We start from the raw sequence: 14962 nt of genomic DNA, 5'->3' as shown, positions 1-14962 counted from the left end.
GGCGCACAAAATCAGTGAACCAGTGCGGACTCGAAAGGCCAACATGGCCTGTTTCCGCTCCGTAAATGGTTATATGGTTAAGACAGTGGATTCTACTGGTAGGTGCAACGAGAAATTGAGGATGTGGCCTCAAAATTCAAGGGAATATATTAAGAACAGAGACCAAGGGGAATTACTTTTCCCAGAGAGTAACAAATCTGTGAATTTTTCTGCCCAAGGAAGCAGGAGAGGCTGTTACCTTCGTAAATACATTTAAGACACAATTAGGCAGATTTTTGCAAGCAGAATTAAGGGAGATGGGAAAAAGGCTGGTAGGTGGAACTGAATCCACAGCCAAATAATCTTACTAAACAGTGGACAAACTCAACAGACCAGATTGGCTTATTCCTGCTTCTATTTTCTATGTTCTTATAAAATAACATAAATGCATAATTGATACAAGAACAAATCAGAACACACCAGACCACTTTCCTAAGTCTAATCCACCATTCAATGTAATCATGGAAGATCTGATCTGGATTCAATTTTATTTTTAACTGCCATATCTTTCGCCATGGATATTCCAACAGACTAAAACTCTCTGACTAACTTTTCCAGGCCATGACAAGTTATGATAAAACAAGAACCTCTGCACAAGTTTGAGAGCCCTCCAAACCAGTGCCAAGATACTGTACAATATTTTTTCACTTCCTAATGTTTTCTTCCATTCCATTTCTGATGGCATTGTAGTCTCAGTACAAGACCATTAATTATTTCACACTGAACTAATCAATTAGGCACAGTGAACCAGTGCAATATTAAAGAACAATTGAAAATTATTGGATGCCTTCTGCTTGTAATGAATACTTTCAAAGTTTGGCAATGACAATTAGTATATGGAATGAAATGCCTCAAGTTCCAGTACAGCAGATTATTTAATTGATCTTCTTCAGACAAGATGCAGCTGAACTGTTTGTGTGCATGACTGACTCATGTCCCTCTTAAAAACAGAACATTTGTGTCAATTCCTTTACACATGAACACAGAGCAGATTGAAAATTACTGCTGGTATCTCAATTCCTGCCTTGAAAGGAGACAGATTCACAAGTTTAGGGCCACTCCAATTTACCTGCAACAAATAAAGCAATGCAGGCATCAATTTCAGCTACAATTTTATCAACAGTGCCAATCTCTGTGAAGAGTCTCAGTTTTATTTGGCATCACACTTGCAAAAGTTGGATGTACACACTTCCTTTGGATACTAATTCAAGGAAATTAGTTGCACAGAACTAATTCAATGGCTTATGATTCAGATGCGTTTAAATAAAATTCTGATAATTTTAGATGTTACCTATTTCAGTGTTATTTTAAAAGCAGATTTTATCTTTTTCTTTGAAGCATTTTATAATGGAGGATGTGGTTATTCATAATTAAAATCCAGATTACACTTAATTATTATAAGTATACATTTCATTTAACTGATGTTGCCAAAGCCACACTCACCATTTATTTGTGAAGAAATACAAGCTAGAAAAATACAAATCTGGAAAACACAATATTGGTGGAGTACTTGCAGGGAACTTAGAGGGATTTCCTTTCAACAATAATGAAGATTGCAAGAATGGAAGTTGAGCTTGAGCTTCTAAATATTTTACTTTAAAATTTGCATTTATATAGATCTTTTACCATAGCCCAATTTTGAAAAATTTTGCATTAATTTTAAGAGAAACATTAGAGGGTGTTTCTTCACTCAGAGAGTGGGGGCTGAATGGAATAATCTTCCGGAGGAAATAGTTGAGGCAGAGTCAACTGGATATATACAGGTATAAGAGGGAGTTAGAGGGTTATGGGTGGAGAATAGGCGGGGGGTGTTTTTGCAAGCAGAATTAAGGGAGATGGGAAAAAGGCTGGTAGGTGGAACTGAATCCACAGCCAAATAATCTTACTAAACAGTGGACAAACTCAACAGACCAGATTGGCTTATTCCTGCTTCTACTTTCTAGGGTGTTCAATGGAGTTGTCTGAGTAAACTGGCGTGGACTTGTAGGGCCAAGATGGCCTGTTTCCATGCCATAAACTGTTATATGGTTATATGTTATAATGAAGAGATATAATGAAAAATTCCCAATACAATTGGTGAAGGGGGGGGGGGGGTGTGAGATTCATGTTAACTGAGGAGGATGGGGGGGAGGAAGAAAAGAGCATATGAGACAGAGACACATTAACGAGGAGGTAAAGGTGACCTGCTGAAATAGTATTCATGCCAATACCATTGCGAGAAGCAAGGTGTCAGCGGATGAATTGGGTAGATTTGGGTAATATTAAAAAGGTCATCTAATCTTATCTGTGATTATAAGGGTCAAATAAGACTCTGAGATTGCAAACAGACTGCTTAAACCTCAAAGTTACAGGGAAGATGACGTTTAAAGGAAAGGTCTCTATGCACCATCTCTTACATCCTCCATAATGTCACAATGGACTGTATAATCAATGAATTCATATGAAGTGCAGTCAGTTTAACTTCAAGAACATGACTAGCATGTCATAACCATCATCACTGAAAACAATAGTTTTCCACTATAATAACCAAAGTATAAGAAAGCTCTCAGATCCAAGTCCAAGGGCAATACATCTAAATCTTCCTACAGAAATGTTCTCACATTCAAAGAAGATTGATATGTACGTTTGGCCAAATAGTTACAAGTCCAACTGCTTTGAGTAAATGTCATGTGTGCTACTGCTTCATTTATAAAATATAACGAACCAGATTCAGATAAGGACGATTTCACGGAAAGTTCTTACGATTGGAAGACTTTTACTGCAGCTAAATAAATAATTAGTAAAAATATAAACCAAAGCAGAAAACAATGTCATTTTCAAATATAATTTCAATGTTGAATACTTTGGAGCTTAAAGTCACAAAGCTTGTTCTCAAGAAAATCCTCAGATTAGCAGAAAAATGAAATATTAGTCAATAGAGGTGACAAAGAAAAATAATTGCTGTGGTTGTTTCAGTTTTTTTTGTAAAGTCTTTTTTGGGGGCTTTGCAAAGAGCAAGAACAACAAAGTTAAAATAACCCTCCATAGAATCCTGGTTGGGCCATGTGGTACTCTACACCTCGACCTGGATTCCACAACTTTGTCAAGATACATTAGTTCTTCAGAAGGTGTCAGAGAGATTAAACAAAATTAATTCTAGCGATGTTCGACTTTAGATACATGCATAGGCTGGGGAAATTGGGGCAAATCTCCTTGGACCAGAGGTTGGTGGGGATTCCACACACATTTGAATTTGTGAAGGGTGCAGACAGGGTGTCAAAGTTGATCAAATAGTCCCAACAGTGTAGGGGACAACAACTGTGGAACAGAAAAGGAAAGCACTGGGAGAAGAAACAAAAGAAATTAAGATTTTTTTTTGTGCTGTACATGGTTAATATCTGGAGTACACTTCCAGGAGGCAAAGACAATTGATATTTAAGAGGAGCTGGGTAAGTTTCAGAAATAAAAAATTGCAGAGTTGTGAGGAGGGTGGGTACAAGATAGTTGGACTGCTCTTAAATGATTCAATGGGCTATCATTCTTTTTTGTGCAATCATTTACTTTCCACACATTTCATTCAAATATTTCTGACCTTGAAATTTGTTGTTGAAATTCAACTGAAAGGTCTCGTCAGAAATCTGTGAAGGTTAATGTCCAAAATTATGGCTGGACTGCAGCAATGTAATAGACCAAATTAAACTACTCTCCCCACATCCTTACTAATCTTGCCAAAACATTTGGTTCCATTTGTCCAAGGTTTCCTGATCATGGATTCAGGCAGCAGAGCAAGAAATGGCCTCAGCTCTTTATAGGATTCAATTAGTGTTACACTGACATCACCTGACAAGAAAGGCAAGGGAAAGGGTATCACTACCCTTTTCACACTGGCTAACCAGTAAATTGGCTGTTTGATGAACCTGTTAAAAGAAGCCATTTTTGCTGTTCACACTGGACCACTGTTAACTGGTTCTCTGCATCCTTTCACACTCACCACTAGCTATCCCAGGGAGAGGAGTGCCTATCCTCACTAATTGGTCCCAGAATACCCCCTGTCCCTTTCACACTCACCACCAGCTATCCCGGGGAGAGGAGTGCCTATCCTCACTAATTGGTCCCAGAATACCCCCTGTCCCTTTCACACTCACCACCAGCTATCCCGGGGAGAGGTGTGCCTATCCTCACTAATTGGTCCCAGGATACCCCCTGTCCCTTTCACACTGGGTGAACTGGCATGCAGATATCAGATCACCCCAGGACTGATACACCTTACCTAGGCAATCCATCATCAGGGTGATCTGATGTCTGCATGCCAATGCACAAACGTTCACATTGGCACATTAATCAGGTATATTGGCAGTTAATAATTGAGATAAAGTGCCAGTGTGAATGTTGTCACATTTTGAGAGGTTTTTGGAGAAAGTGAGGCATTTCTGATATGTAAACATTTAAAATTATTAAATAATATTAAAAAGACTCAAAAACAGCAAAGTAAAAAACATATTTTCCTATTCATGAATTCCCCCTTCAAATGCACCAACATTTGTTATTTTAGATTTGAGCTGTCATGCAAGCTCCACTGACCTGCAAGAAGCTGATTACTGCCCGTACCCTTTCAAGCATTCAGCCACGACCAGCTCAGATTCAACCCACGTAAAGAGGTGCACCTAAATTCTTAAAGGTAGGAATACGTCCAGTTAAGTTGCGACTTGACTAAAATATTTCTGTTGATAAAAAGCCCCTGGGGCAGCACAATAAAGGTACCTGACTCGGAAGAGTTTTGAAAAAAGGAATGCAATGTAGTATATAACCAGAGATCAGCAATGACAAGATAGTTGCGGGAAATTCATAAGTAACTTCTTTATCTAAAGAATAGTGAGGATTTTAAACCTCTGCTATAGTGAGTGGTTGAGGCAGAAGGGAATGAAGGGTTATGCTGAAAGATTTAAACAACAAAACATGACAACAGACTTGAACAGAGCACAAAGTGGGTGGGTTGGATGGTCTATTTCAGTGCCATCTATCCTAATCTAATTCTAGGTAATTCAGAAAAACTGCCATAATATTTATTTAGATCAAATGAAAACCAACTAAAAAAAAATGTGAAAGATGTTTTGGGCAAGTATTAACACTTTTCAAACTATTGTGAAATTGCAAAGTGACAATCAATTCTTCCATCCTTAACTAAAGGCATCAAACCAGCACGTACCATTTATTTCAGTGCAATATCAATGACTGATTTTTCTTAAAATGGAAAGCACATTATTTTCCCAACAACTGTGCAGAAAATGCTCATTAGTGAAGCATTGTTATATAAACTGATCCCGTCCTAACATTAAGGGTCCAGCTTTTAAAGGACATTTGCTCATTAAGGCACAGCACTGCTGGTCGTTATTTTTGTAGGTTCTAAGCCAAATGGCAAGAATTTAAGATCAATTTTGAGAAAAGTAAACTGGTAGGTTCACAGATACAAAATGTGGAAAACAAGGTGTGTGGACATATCTACTTTGAAATGTGGTTGTAAAGGGAGGAGATTGAGAAGTCAGCGCTAGAAGCAAGCCCCAAAGATTGTCAAGACTTGGAAGAATGGCTGTTCCCAGTGAACTTCAATGCAGTGGACCACATTACCCTTGTACAAGCTGAGGACAATGGACCAAGGTATGAAAAGTGACCTTTCTTTTTAGAGCAAACAAAACTCTGGAGGGATTCAGCAGATTAGGCACCACTCATAGACTGAAATGGTCATTGTTTTGATTATTCTTGATAAAGGGTCCTGACACAACACTAAGTGGTGACACCACTTAGTGGTGTCATATGAATGCTACATGACCCACTGAATTTCTCCTACTTCTCTTTGTTCACTTTTCATTCCCACATCTATAGTTCTTGTTTCTTTAACTTGCCTCAGTGCACAGCATGTTCAGTTTCACCATTTTTGTGAAACAAAAGCTGCAGATGCTTAAGCAGCAAAAGGGAGAAATGTGGGTAGAAATGGTCAGTCAACATTTCGAGTTGAAATTCTTTATTGGCTCAAAAAAATTGAGTGACCATTTCTACCCTTTAACACTGTCTGACCTGCTTGGTTCGTTGCTTCAGCAATTTTTTTGTCTGGTCAACATTTAAGTGTTCATTTACTTTCATCACTACCTGCCCAGACTGATTTTCCACTACATTGATTCTAGCCTGGAAGACAAGGTGCAGGATGAGAGCAAAGTCTCTTGCAACACACACACACAAATATGCTTAAACATACTGTGACTGAGGGAACCTATGAGAGATATCATGAGGCAAGATCCTTCAACTTCTTGAAAGATCTTTAAAACAGGTCAGCATTCACTCATGGAGTCAGGAAATGCCTCTCCCATAGAGCAGTTGCAAGCATCAGACCATTCAAATTCTAGGTGCATCAGAAAGCTGTCAAATCCCATGAGAGCTCTGCAGGATTTTATGTAGAACCAGACCAATGTTATCCAGGAACAGACAACTCTCAACTTATCCACTGGCCTGGAGTTGGAGGCAGAGAATGGAGCTGGTATTAGTTACTTGATGTCAAAGATAAAGGCCAAGAAACTCTTGTTCTCTATGAGGATGGCAGCAATTGCATTCACACCACTGATTTCCCAACAATCTCTCTGTATCTGGCTCAGAGAGCTGCATCTCATGCCAAGATAACACAACCCCACCTATGTCATTCAGTTTTGGTTAATAGATGGGAGGGGAGGGAGGGTGCTGTAGAGGTGCACTCATGACAGAAAATGTGCTCCACACACTGATCACCCTGCTTAATGCATAATGCCTATGGAAGTCAAACTTGTTGTAGCATGCACTGGATGAGCAGCTTTGCTGCATTCGCCCACTGCAAACATAAAAACACCAATATACACCCGATTAGTGCTGTGTGAAACAACTTCCAACTCATTCATTTGTGAGCAGAAATACTCAGTATGAAAACTGTACAACAAATTGCTGAAATTCACAGGGGAAGAAGAGACCGGACATGTGATATAAAGGGAAAAAGTTTTCATGAAATTGAAGCACTCACCTCTGTGGAATATAGAACATGTGCTGTGGTGGAGGCTTATATAATACCCCTCCATATACTGGCCATAGACCACTCAATATCCTGAATAAAGAACTTTTTCCACATCCATTTGGTCCAGTAATAAGAAGATGCATGCCTTCATCAACCTCGAAAATAAAATTATAGCAAATTATTGATTTTACAAATCTACTTTTATATACCATATTTGATGGCATACAAGACCCACGGGCATATAAGACTCTCCCCCCCCCCCCCGCCCCCCCCACCACTATTTCAGCGGGGAATATTAAGGATTTTTTTTAGTGCATTTACAAATTAGCATTTAAAACTTGGACACAACATGGAACTAGGACAACAGGTAGTACTGCTGTAATTTACAAGAAAAATCAAAAGCAGCTTAGCTATAGCAGAAAACATTTTATAAAAACAAACTGCTGTTGATGGGCCCACTGTCCTGCTCTTTCCCGGTGGCCCAATGTCAGTTCCTGCACTGGTCCCACTGCCCCGTTCTCTCCGGGGGCAGTGGGAGCAGTGCAGGGGCTGACAGGGAGCCGCCAGGAGAGTCTCCCAACAGCCCGCCAACAATCCCCAAATATAGATGGTGGTGATGCAAATAGTGTTACTCACCATTATCACCCTAATTTCAATTTCGCATTCGAAATCCGAGGGATATTTTTGAGCCATTTTTTGGGGAAAAAAATGGATCTTATATGCCGTCAAAAGTGCTAATTGTGTATAATCCACTGAAATTAGTTTTATTTTACATCAGCATCTTTCTGCATCACAGTTGATGAATAAATTATTCAACATACACAAAGCTTTTGTTTATGATGAATATAGTTGAAAATATAACTGACAGTGAAACCAGATAATCTAGCTTCAGATTGTACAAGTTCTGTTTGTTTCTGCACAAACTGGTTCCCTTCCATCCAGAAATTAGAACATTTTATCAATGACCTAAAGTACAGGATGACTGTTTCAGATATCACCAAATTGAGTTGTCAGAGATTAAGAAAAACGTGAAGAGACAGAAAGCAAATACAATTACCCCCAGTAATGTTCCATATGCCATTAAGGTTATTAAGGCTTTAATTATATAAATGGAAAGAGAGCCAAGGAAATAAACCACAATATAGCAAAATTAGAAACTAAATTGAAATGAAATTGACAGTAGACTGGAATCAATACTTGAAAGAAAAACAGATTCATTGATGCAGCTGAGTGGATGATTGCTCTTTAACTAGAACTTTGTGGTCGATTTGCTATGAATTAGCTGAGAAATTTAGGACTAAGTTTTGTTGTCAATCCAAGAGATACACATCAACCATTCAAAATTTGTCAATATATAAACACTGTAGGTGTTCTTCACTTTTAAACACACAATGTTTATTTGTATGGCAGGCATAAAAAATATACATTTATATCTGAGTAACACAAGTTTGAATTATTAAATAGCAACAAATTAATGAAAAGACAAACTTCCTTCTGAATTTAATAACCTTGCCCCTTCACAAAAGGATTATCAGTGCAAGCCAATTGTCAAGATTCCTTACGGAACTATTCTATACATTACCTTAAGCTATGCAGCAAGGCTAGGGCACTGATTAGCGAACCACTACAGCACCAGTAACCCAGGTTCAAATCCAGGAGCTTGTATGTTTTCCCTGTATCTGCCTGAGTTTCCTCTGGGTGCTCGGTTTCCTCCCACCTTTCAAAAAAAAATTTATGGGGCTTGTAGGTTAATTAGGGTATTTGTGTGGCATGGGCTGGAATGGCCTGTTAATATGCTGTATGTTTATATTTTTTTAAAAATCAAACATGCCTTATTTCTCAAAAGACAAAATTCAAACCTGAAGCACTAAAAAAAATGAAGTGCTGCAGTATCCAGCATCTCATATTGCATCTGTGGATGCAAAGGAAGATTCATTCAACATTTTGGTCACTTTATTCTTTGCTTCAGATTCTTGTGTAATAAATTCTGTAATCTTTAAGACTTGTTAACCATCTCTTTAATTAGAGAGCAACAGTCACTCTCTACTGAAAATTTGACCATAAAAATAAACAGATATTGGAAAAAAAATGTTGGCTGGTTCACAAGACCAAGCACAATTCACTCCCTGCTGTTTCTCACAAACCTCCATAGTATTGTTGATGCAAGAAATAATAATGGATGGGTTATATCAGTTAAATGCAGACTTTGGAATAAATATTACTGGTTCTCCCAGGATAGGAAAAACATCCTGATCAAACACAGCAAGAGTAAAAGCAGAGTAAAATTCTCACTGATCTCCTGGTGGCTCTACCACCAAATCTCTTGACAATTCCATTCAACTATGACAATTGGAAACTAATCTTCATTTTACAGTTTATTTTATAATCTTTCATACAATTTTTAACAATGTATTTTCCATTAATTCTCTCATTACCTTCACAGGAACTTGGTACTTTATTTTGTTATTCTCTGCTTAATCCCATGTCAGTATTACCTCATATTATCCAAAGTGACACAAAATGTTCCATCACTTCCCCCTTCACAAATCCCACAAATTTGATGGGTTAATAAAGTATTCTTCTTTATCTCAGAGCTTACAGTTTAGTTTTAAAGAACAATCGTCAGTTCTGCTCAATTTGGGGGAATTTAAATAGTTATAAAGTATCATCAGTTTTGTTGTAGAGAATGATATGCTTTACTATACCATAGATTCACCTTAACTACTGCAAGGCGAAATGGACACATTCTTGACTAATGAGATTCTTCCCCCCATTAAAACTGAAAGAGGGAAGTATTGCAATGGCTGATCATATAAAAATCGCAATAGTCATCTGGTACCAGCCATTAAAAAAAATATGCAAGTAAAATTGATCCAGTAAGACTACTCTTTCTCTTTATTAAATTATGTTCACTATCACATTTTGTATCCTGCTAAATAACACTTAGATCAATCCTTCATTAATGATTAAGTTTAGATCCCTGTACAAAAATCAAGTGCTTGGACGACAAAGAAATAATGACACAATTAAAATGAAAAAAAAACACACACTGAATGTACTTTTTTCTCACTCTGGTGAAACATTTACAAAACCGCACTTTCATTTTCAAGATAAGACAGCTCTTGTAAATTTTAATTGTATATCCTGTCAGGAAAATCTGATAAAATGCAAAAAGATTCATATATTTTGCAATGATAGCAAAATAATAATTCCAACAGAGAATTTAAATATATGCAAAAATTAATGAATTGCTCAAAGGTCAATATTAATCAAAAGCATTATACAGAAGCACTCATGAGAAATAACTAGTATTTTAAGATGAAGTTATCAGAGTTTAACAATACATTATAAACTTATTTCAGGATTTAATGGATACCTTAAAATTTAGGCTGGAAACAACAACATCTCCATTAGGTGTAATAATAGGAACGTTTTCACATACAATTCCCACTTCAACATCAATCACATGACCTGAGAGATAAAACAATCAATTAATAAAAATGACCATCTAACAGAAATATTAGGACTACTTAAAACAACCCAAGTTTTCTGTTCAAACTTTAAAAGTCAAAATTATCAAATTCCCTTCGAAAACAGAAACCATTAAAAAACTTCATCACTGATCATTGCAATTAACGGATATACATCGTCTTTATTTACCGTATTTAGCTTTCATTACTTTTAAAAAACAAAGCCTTCATTTTTAGCCACATCCAAAATATACCATTAAATTCTACACCCAACTCCCTGGAAATAACACTAATTGTGTGACAAAAGTTCCTGCACATTTCATTATTTTTACTAGATGTAAAGAATTGAACCAGATTCTGTACACCCTCTGGAATTTTTTCAAGAACAAATTTACTCAAAAGTAATAGATTCTCCAAGGTTAAACAGTGAGCTTTGATAAAATTCTCACCAACATGGAATATTTGTTAACCCCAATCATTATGATAGTGAATCTTATTCAGCCAGACTTCAAATCCCAATTGTTTTCCAGTCAATAGATGTAGATTAGATAAGATTACAGTTGGTAATTCAATTACCAGAATTGTGAACTGATTTTGAAAGAAAATGTTTTTGTTCTTCATGGCAGAGCACAGCAGGCAATATGCAAAGTAAAATATAAGTAATAAATATAAATCCATTAAACCATTTAATATCACACACCAATTCAATCTGTGAATTACTTCTCAAAACTCTTAATTCAAATATCCAAAAATCCGTTAATTTCAAATTTAAAAGAAATCACAGAACAAAATCTCTACAACTTTATGCAGTAGGGATTTCCTAAGTCATAACCATTGAGTACAGACCTACTTACTCACTTCATTCCTTTAAGGCCTAACCTCTACTTTGTGACTGTGACCTTTAGTTCTCACCTCCTCAGTCTGGGAAAGTACATACTCTGTTAATTCCTAAAATAGGAGAGGGCAACTTTTTTTTTTTAAACTCACACTCCACCTTTAATATTCCCTCTACCACAAGTGCTCTGTGATTGTCAGGGATTGTTTAAGGTGGGGTGTGAGTGGGAAGGGAAGGTTGAGAACCACTGCTCTAGTCCCAGTTGTTACTGAAATATATTGCTTGAGAAAATTTATCAATGGCCCATTTCCTTTGGAGTTACGAAACCTTGCACATAACGACTCAATTAGATATGATTAAAACGTTTTTTTTTCTTTTTCTTTCCACTCACCACCTTAAGCAATCCCTTACTCATCACAAAGCACCTATGGGATTGTGAATATTTAAGGTGGAACGTGGATCTTAAAAAAGGTTGCCCACCCCTATTCTAAAAGAATGAAGTCGAGAATTCTTAAGAGTTTAGAAATACAGTACATAACTTAGACAGACATGACATTCCATATCTGATGAAACTTTGTTGCTCTTCCTCTGTAGCAATAGATCTTTTATCAACATTTTCAGAATTCAAATGAACAAAGTAAAACTGATGTTATAGGCGTTCACAAGTGATTACCTTTTTGTTGTAAAGAATCTTCAATATCTAAACCATGTTTAGCTATGTCACTCGAGTCTATTTCAATTTCCTGATTGATGGTGGACCTCTTATATATTCCCCTCTGAACTTCATCAAAAACTGAAAACATGTTGTGTACTCGGGCAGTGTATCCAGCCAATTCAGTGATCTGCAAGTTATAGAAAAAGAAATTCAGCAATATTGGCACTTTCTGGTTGGGATACGAAACAATAAACCTTCAGGTATAATTCATGATTTTCTGACTCATGCAAGATTTATTTCAGAATGCATAATCTCAGGAATCTGGCAAAAAAAATGACATATATATTTAAATGCAATATTCCCACTTCCCATGTTCATTCAATGGTTCAGAAAAATGTCACACTTCAAAGGAGATTTGAGCATAATTAACTATTAATTCTTTTCAATGCTTTACTACTTAGACAATAAATTGGCCCATTCTAAACTACTTTATACAGTGCTTATCAAAGTTTGTCATCAAGCCACAATAAGTCCACTATTACAGCTTGGTAAAAGAGATACATTTTTTCCAGATAACAGACAAGAAGCAGCAGTATACATAAATTATCAAAAGACCGGTAATTCAAGGGCTTATGGGACAGGCAGTTACTGATATGACTATTGATTATGAAACTGAAAAAATTCAGGATGCAAGAGAATCAGATTAGTGCAGCACAGAGATCTGATTGAATAACAAGTGCTGGAGTTCAATGGCAAGACTTAAAAGTTAAGACATTTGCTTAAACCATCCTGCTTTCTTGACTCACCTCTGCATGTGCACCTAAGATATAGGAGAGCTCAGCCTCAAATGATTGTCGAGGAGAAAAAGTATGACAATGGTTAAGAAAAGGAATTTGTACTGAGAACTCAAGATAATTGTGGTGGTACGCCACCAGCCTACTGCAGGGGGAAACCTCTGTACCTGCAGAAGTGTAAGGGGACAGGACAACACCTGGTCGGCTGTCAATCAGTCGGCCTGAATGGATCAAGCCCCACCCAGTCGGGTGTCAATCACCCACCGGGATATAAGCCTTTGCCGGCCTCCTGAGGCTTCACACGGAGTTGCTTTTTGTAGATTAAAGCCTGTTGTTCAGTCTTTATCTTGTGTGTGTCTGATTCTGTCTAACAGCGCACCTCAATTATATCCCAATCTTTGACTGGAAGAAATTTCTACCAGTCTAATACTGCTGACAAAATTGCTGAATGATCATCTCAAAAGATTCTCCACTATTCCAGAAAGTCTCACATTTGGAATATTATTGAGTCATTTTGATTACCTAAAAGTGAAAAAAAGCATAAATTCCATTTTCCTTTTGTTAAACAGGTTTGATTGTTTAATGCAAGTGTCTCATGAACACAGCTCAGGCCATCACATAAATTTACCTGCCTCCTTTCCTCCAGCTCTCCACTCCCTTCATTCTCCTTCATAGAGCCATTCCACCCACCACCCCTCCCTCCCCATATGCTGTTGTATCCTTCCTCCCTTATGTACCCATAATCTCCTTTCTGTGGCTCCTCCTGCCTCTTCTCCCCCCACACCTGCCTACATTTTGCTCATACCTTGAAGGGCTCGTCCAAATCATTGATTATGCATTTTTGCTTGTAAGTACACTGTTTGACCTTCTAGGTGTCTCCAGCATTGCAATTTTACTTCAATCACTGCATCTGCAGACTCATTTTTTATATACAAATATAACAAAACTTCCCTCGATCAACTCCATCTACACATCCCACTGCCTCTGGAAAACAGCCAAAATATTAAAAGACCTATCCCACCTTAATCAGGCTGCATCCTTCACCTCCCCCCCACCTGGCCAGACGAAATAGGAGTTTGAAAACATGTTCCACCAGATTCATAGACAGTCTCTTTCCTACAGTTAAGAGGGTCTTGAATGGATCTCATTAGCAAAATGATGATATCCTGTTCACATTGAAATATCGCAAAAACTCTCTCCTTCCTTAAAGAAACAGCTTCATCATAGAAACTGCATTTGCTTGAATTTTATTAGCATGTATGGAAATTGCAAAGTTAATCAATCAGAATAATAAAATCATCATACTCCATTAGGGAATTTTTACTTTTGTACTGCATAATACCTCTTTATATGATGACATAATTCTTTCAATGGCATCTGCTCCAGAAGCCAACAGATTGCGTGCAGTGGTAAAAGCCTCTGTTCGTTCACTAACCAAACTTATTTGCTTGTGACCATCTTCTGACTCTTGGGGAAAAAAGTGAAATTTGTACATATAAAATTATACTCCAGGCAGCGAAGTAATTTTAATCATATACTCTCAAAACGTAGACTTAATTCTAAAAATAGTAACCACAATTGAGTGTTGGATCTAATTTCTAGTTAACATGTTTTGTTACTTTCTGATAATCAACTTATTTTCAACTAGGGGACAAAACTTTCTTATATGTACAATTTCTAAGTTCATTAATCTACAATCACGGTATCAGCAGACTTGGTTTTACAATAAAACTTCCTGAATATTTTTGGACTTACCTTACACTTCATCTAACTTCTGAGTTTTCAATAGATTTACACTAAAGAAACTGTAAGGGTTAAAATGTGTTTTATGCTTGCATCTGTCTGTATGTAGTTTTCTTTAACATATTTCATGCCATCTCCTGGCAACAGCCATTCTGAAGGTCATAGAATGCTCGCGAGAAAGAGATATGCAGTCTAGTTTTTAGTCTTTGTTCAGTGAAATGGAGAATAGACACAATCCGAGAATTGCTATTGACTATTTAGCCATCATTTAACCACATCTAACAAAGTTTTAGTACCGTCTAATGGCTTGTAACAATGTATAGCAACTGATAATAACTTTAACAATGTTTAATATCATTTAATAAGCCTTGGAAAACTCAGCTCAACTTTAGTACGAATTTGTTTGAACGAGTCAAA

General features: G+C 37.0%; 1 protein-coding gene and 1 long non-coding RNA gene across 7 annotated transcripts in view; one reads left to right on the top strand and one right to left on the bottom strand.

Annotated features, from left to right (window-relative positions):
* The window catches only part of LOC138748532 (ATP-binding cassette sub-family D member 2), a 42649-nt gene that overhangs the window by 14098 nt on the left and 13589 nt on the right, over nt 1-14962 (bottom strand). For 5 of the 6 annotated variants that reach the window (XR_011348109.1, XR_011348110.1, XR_011348108.1 and 2 more), the window contains exons 3-6: nt 14145-14269; nt 12027-12195; nt 10425-10519; nt 7058-7203 (exon numbers count right to left, since the gene is read on the bottom strand). Coding sequence is in view for 3 of the 6 variants with exons in the window: in XM_069908894.1 (XP_069764995.1) it covers nt 7058-7203; nt 10425-10519; nt 12027-12195; nt 14145-14269 (535 nt within the window). In the remaining 3 variants the exon portion in view is untranslated. Of the gene's footprint in view, nt 1-4601; nt 4690-7057; nt 7204-10424; nt 10520-12026; nt 12196-14144; nt 14270-14962 lie in introns of those variants that run through there. The other variant, XM_069908895.1, reaches the window with a different exon arrangement.
* The window catches only part of LOC138748533 (uncharacterized), a 38315-nt gene that overhangs the window by 17854 nt on the left and 5499 nt on the right, over nt 1-14962 (top strand). Inside the window, exon 3 of the long non-coding RNA XR_011348113.1 lies at nt 4571-4696. This is a non-coding gene — a long non-coding RNA (uncharacterized lncRNA). The remainder of the gene's footprint in view (nt 1-4570; nt 4697-14962) is intronic.

Source organism: Narcine bancroftii, chromosome 13 (assembly GCF_036971445.1).
Source record: "Narcine bancroftii isolate sNarBan1 chromosome 13, sNarBan1.hap1, whole genome shotgun sequence".
Taxonomy (NCBI): Eukaryota; Metazoa; Chordata; class Chondrichthyes; order Torpediniformes; family Narcinidae; genus Narcine; species Narcine bancroftii.
Note: the sequence above shows the minus strand (reverse complement) of the source record. Positions and strands in the feature narration are given on the sequence as shown.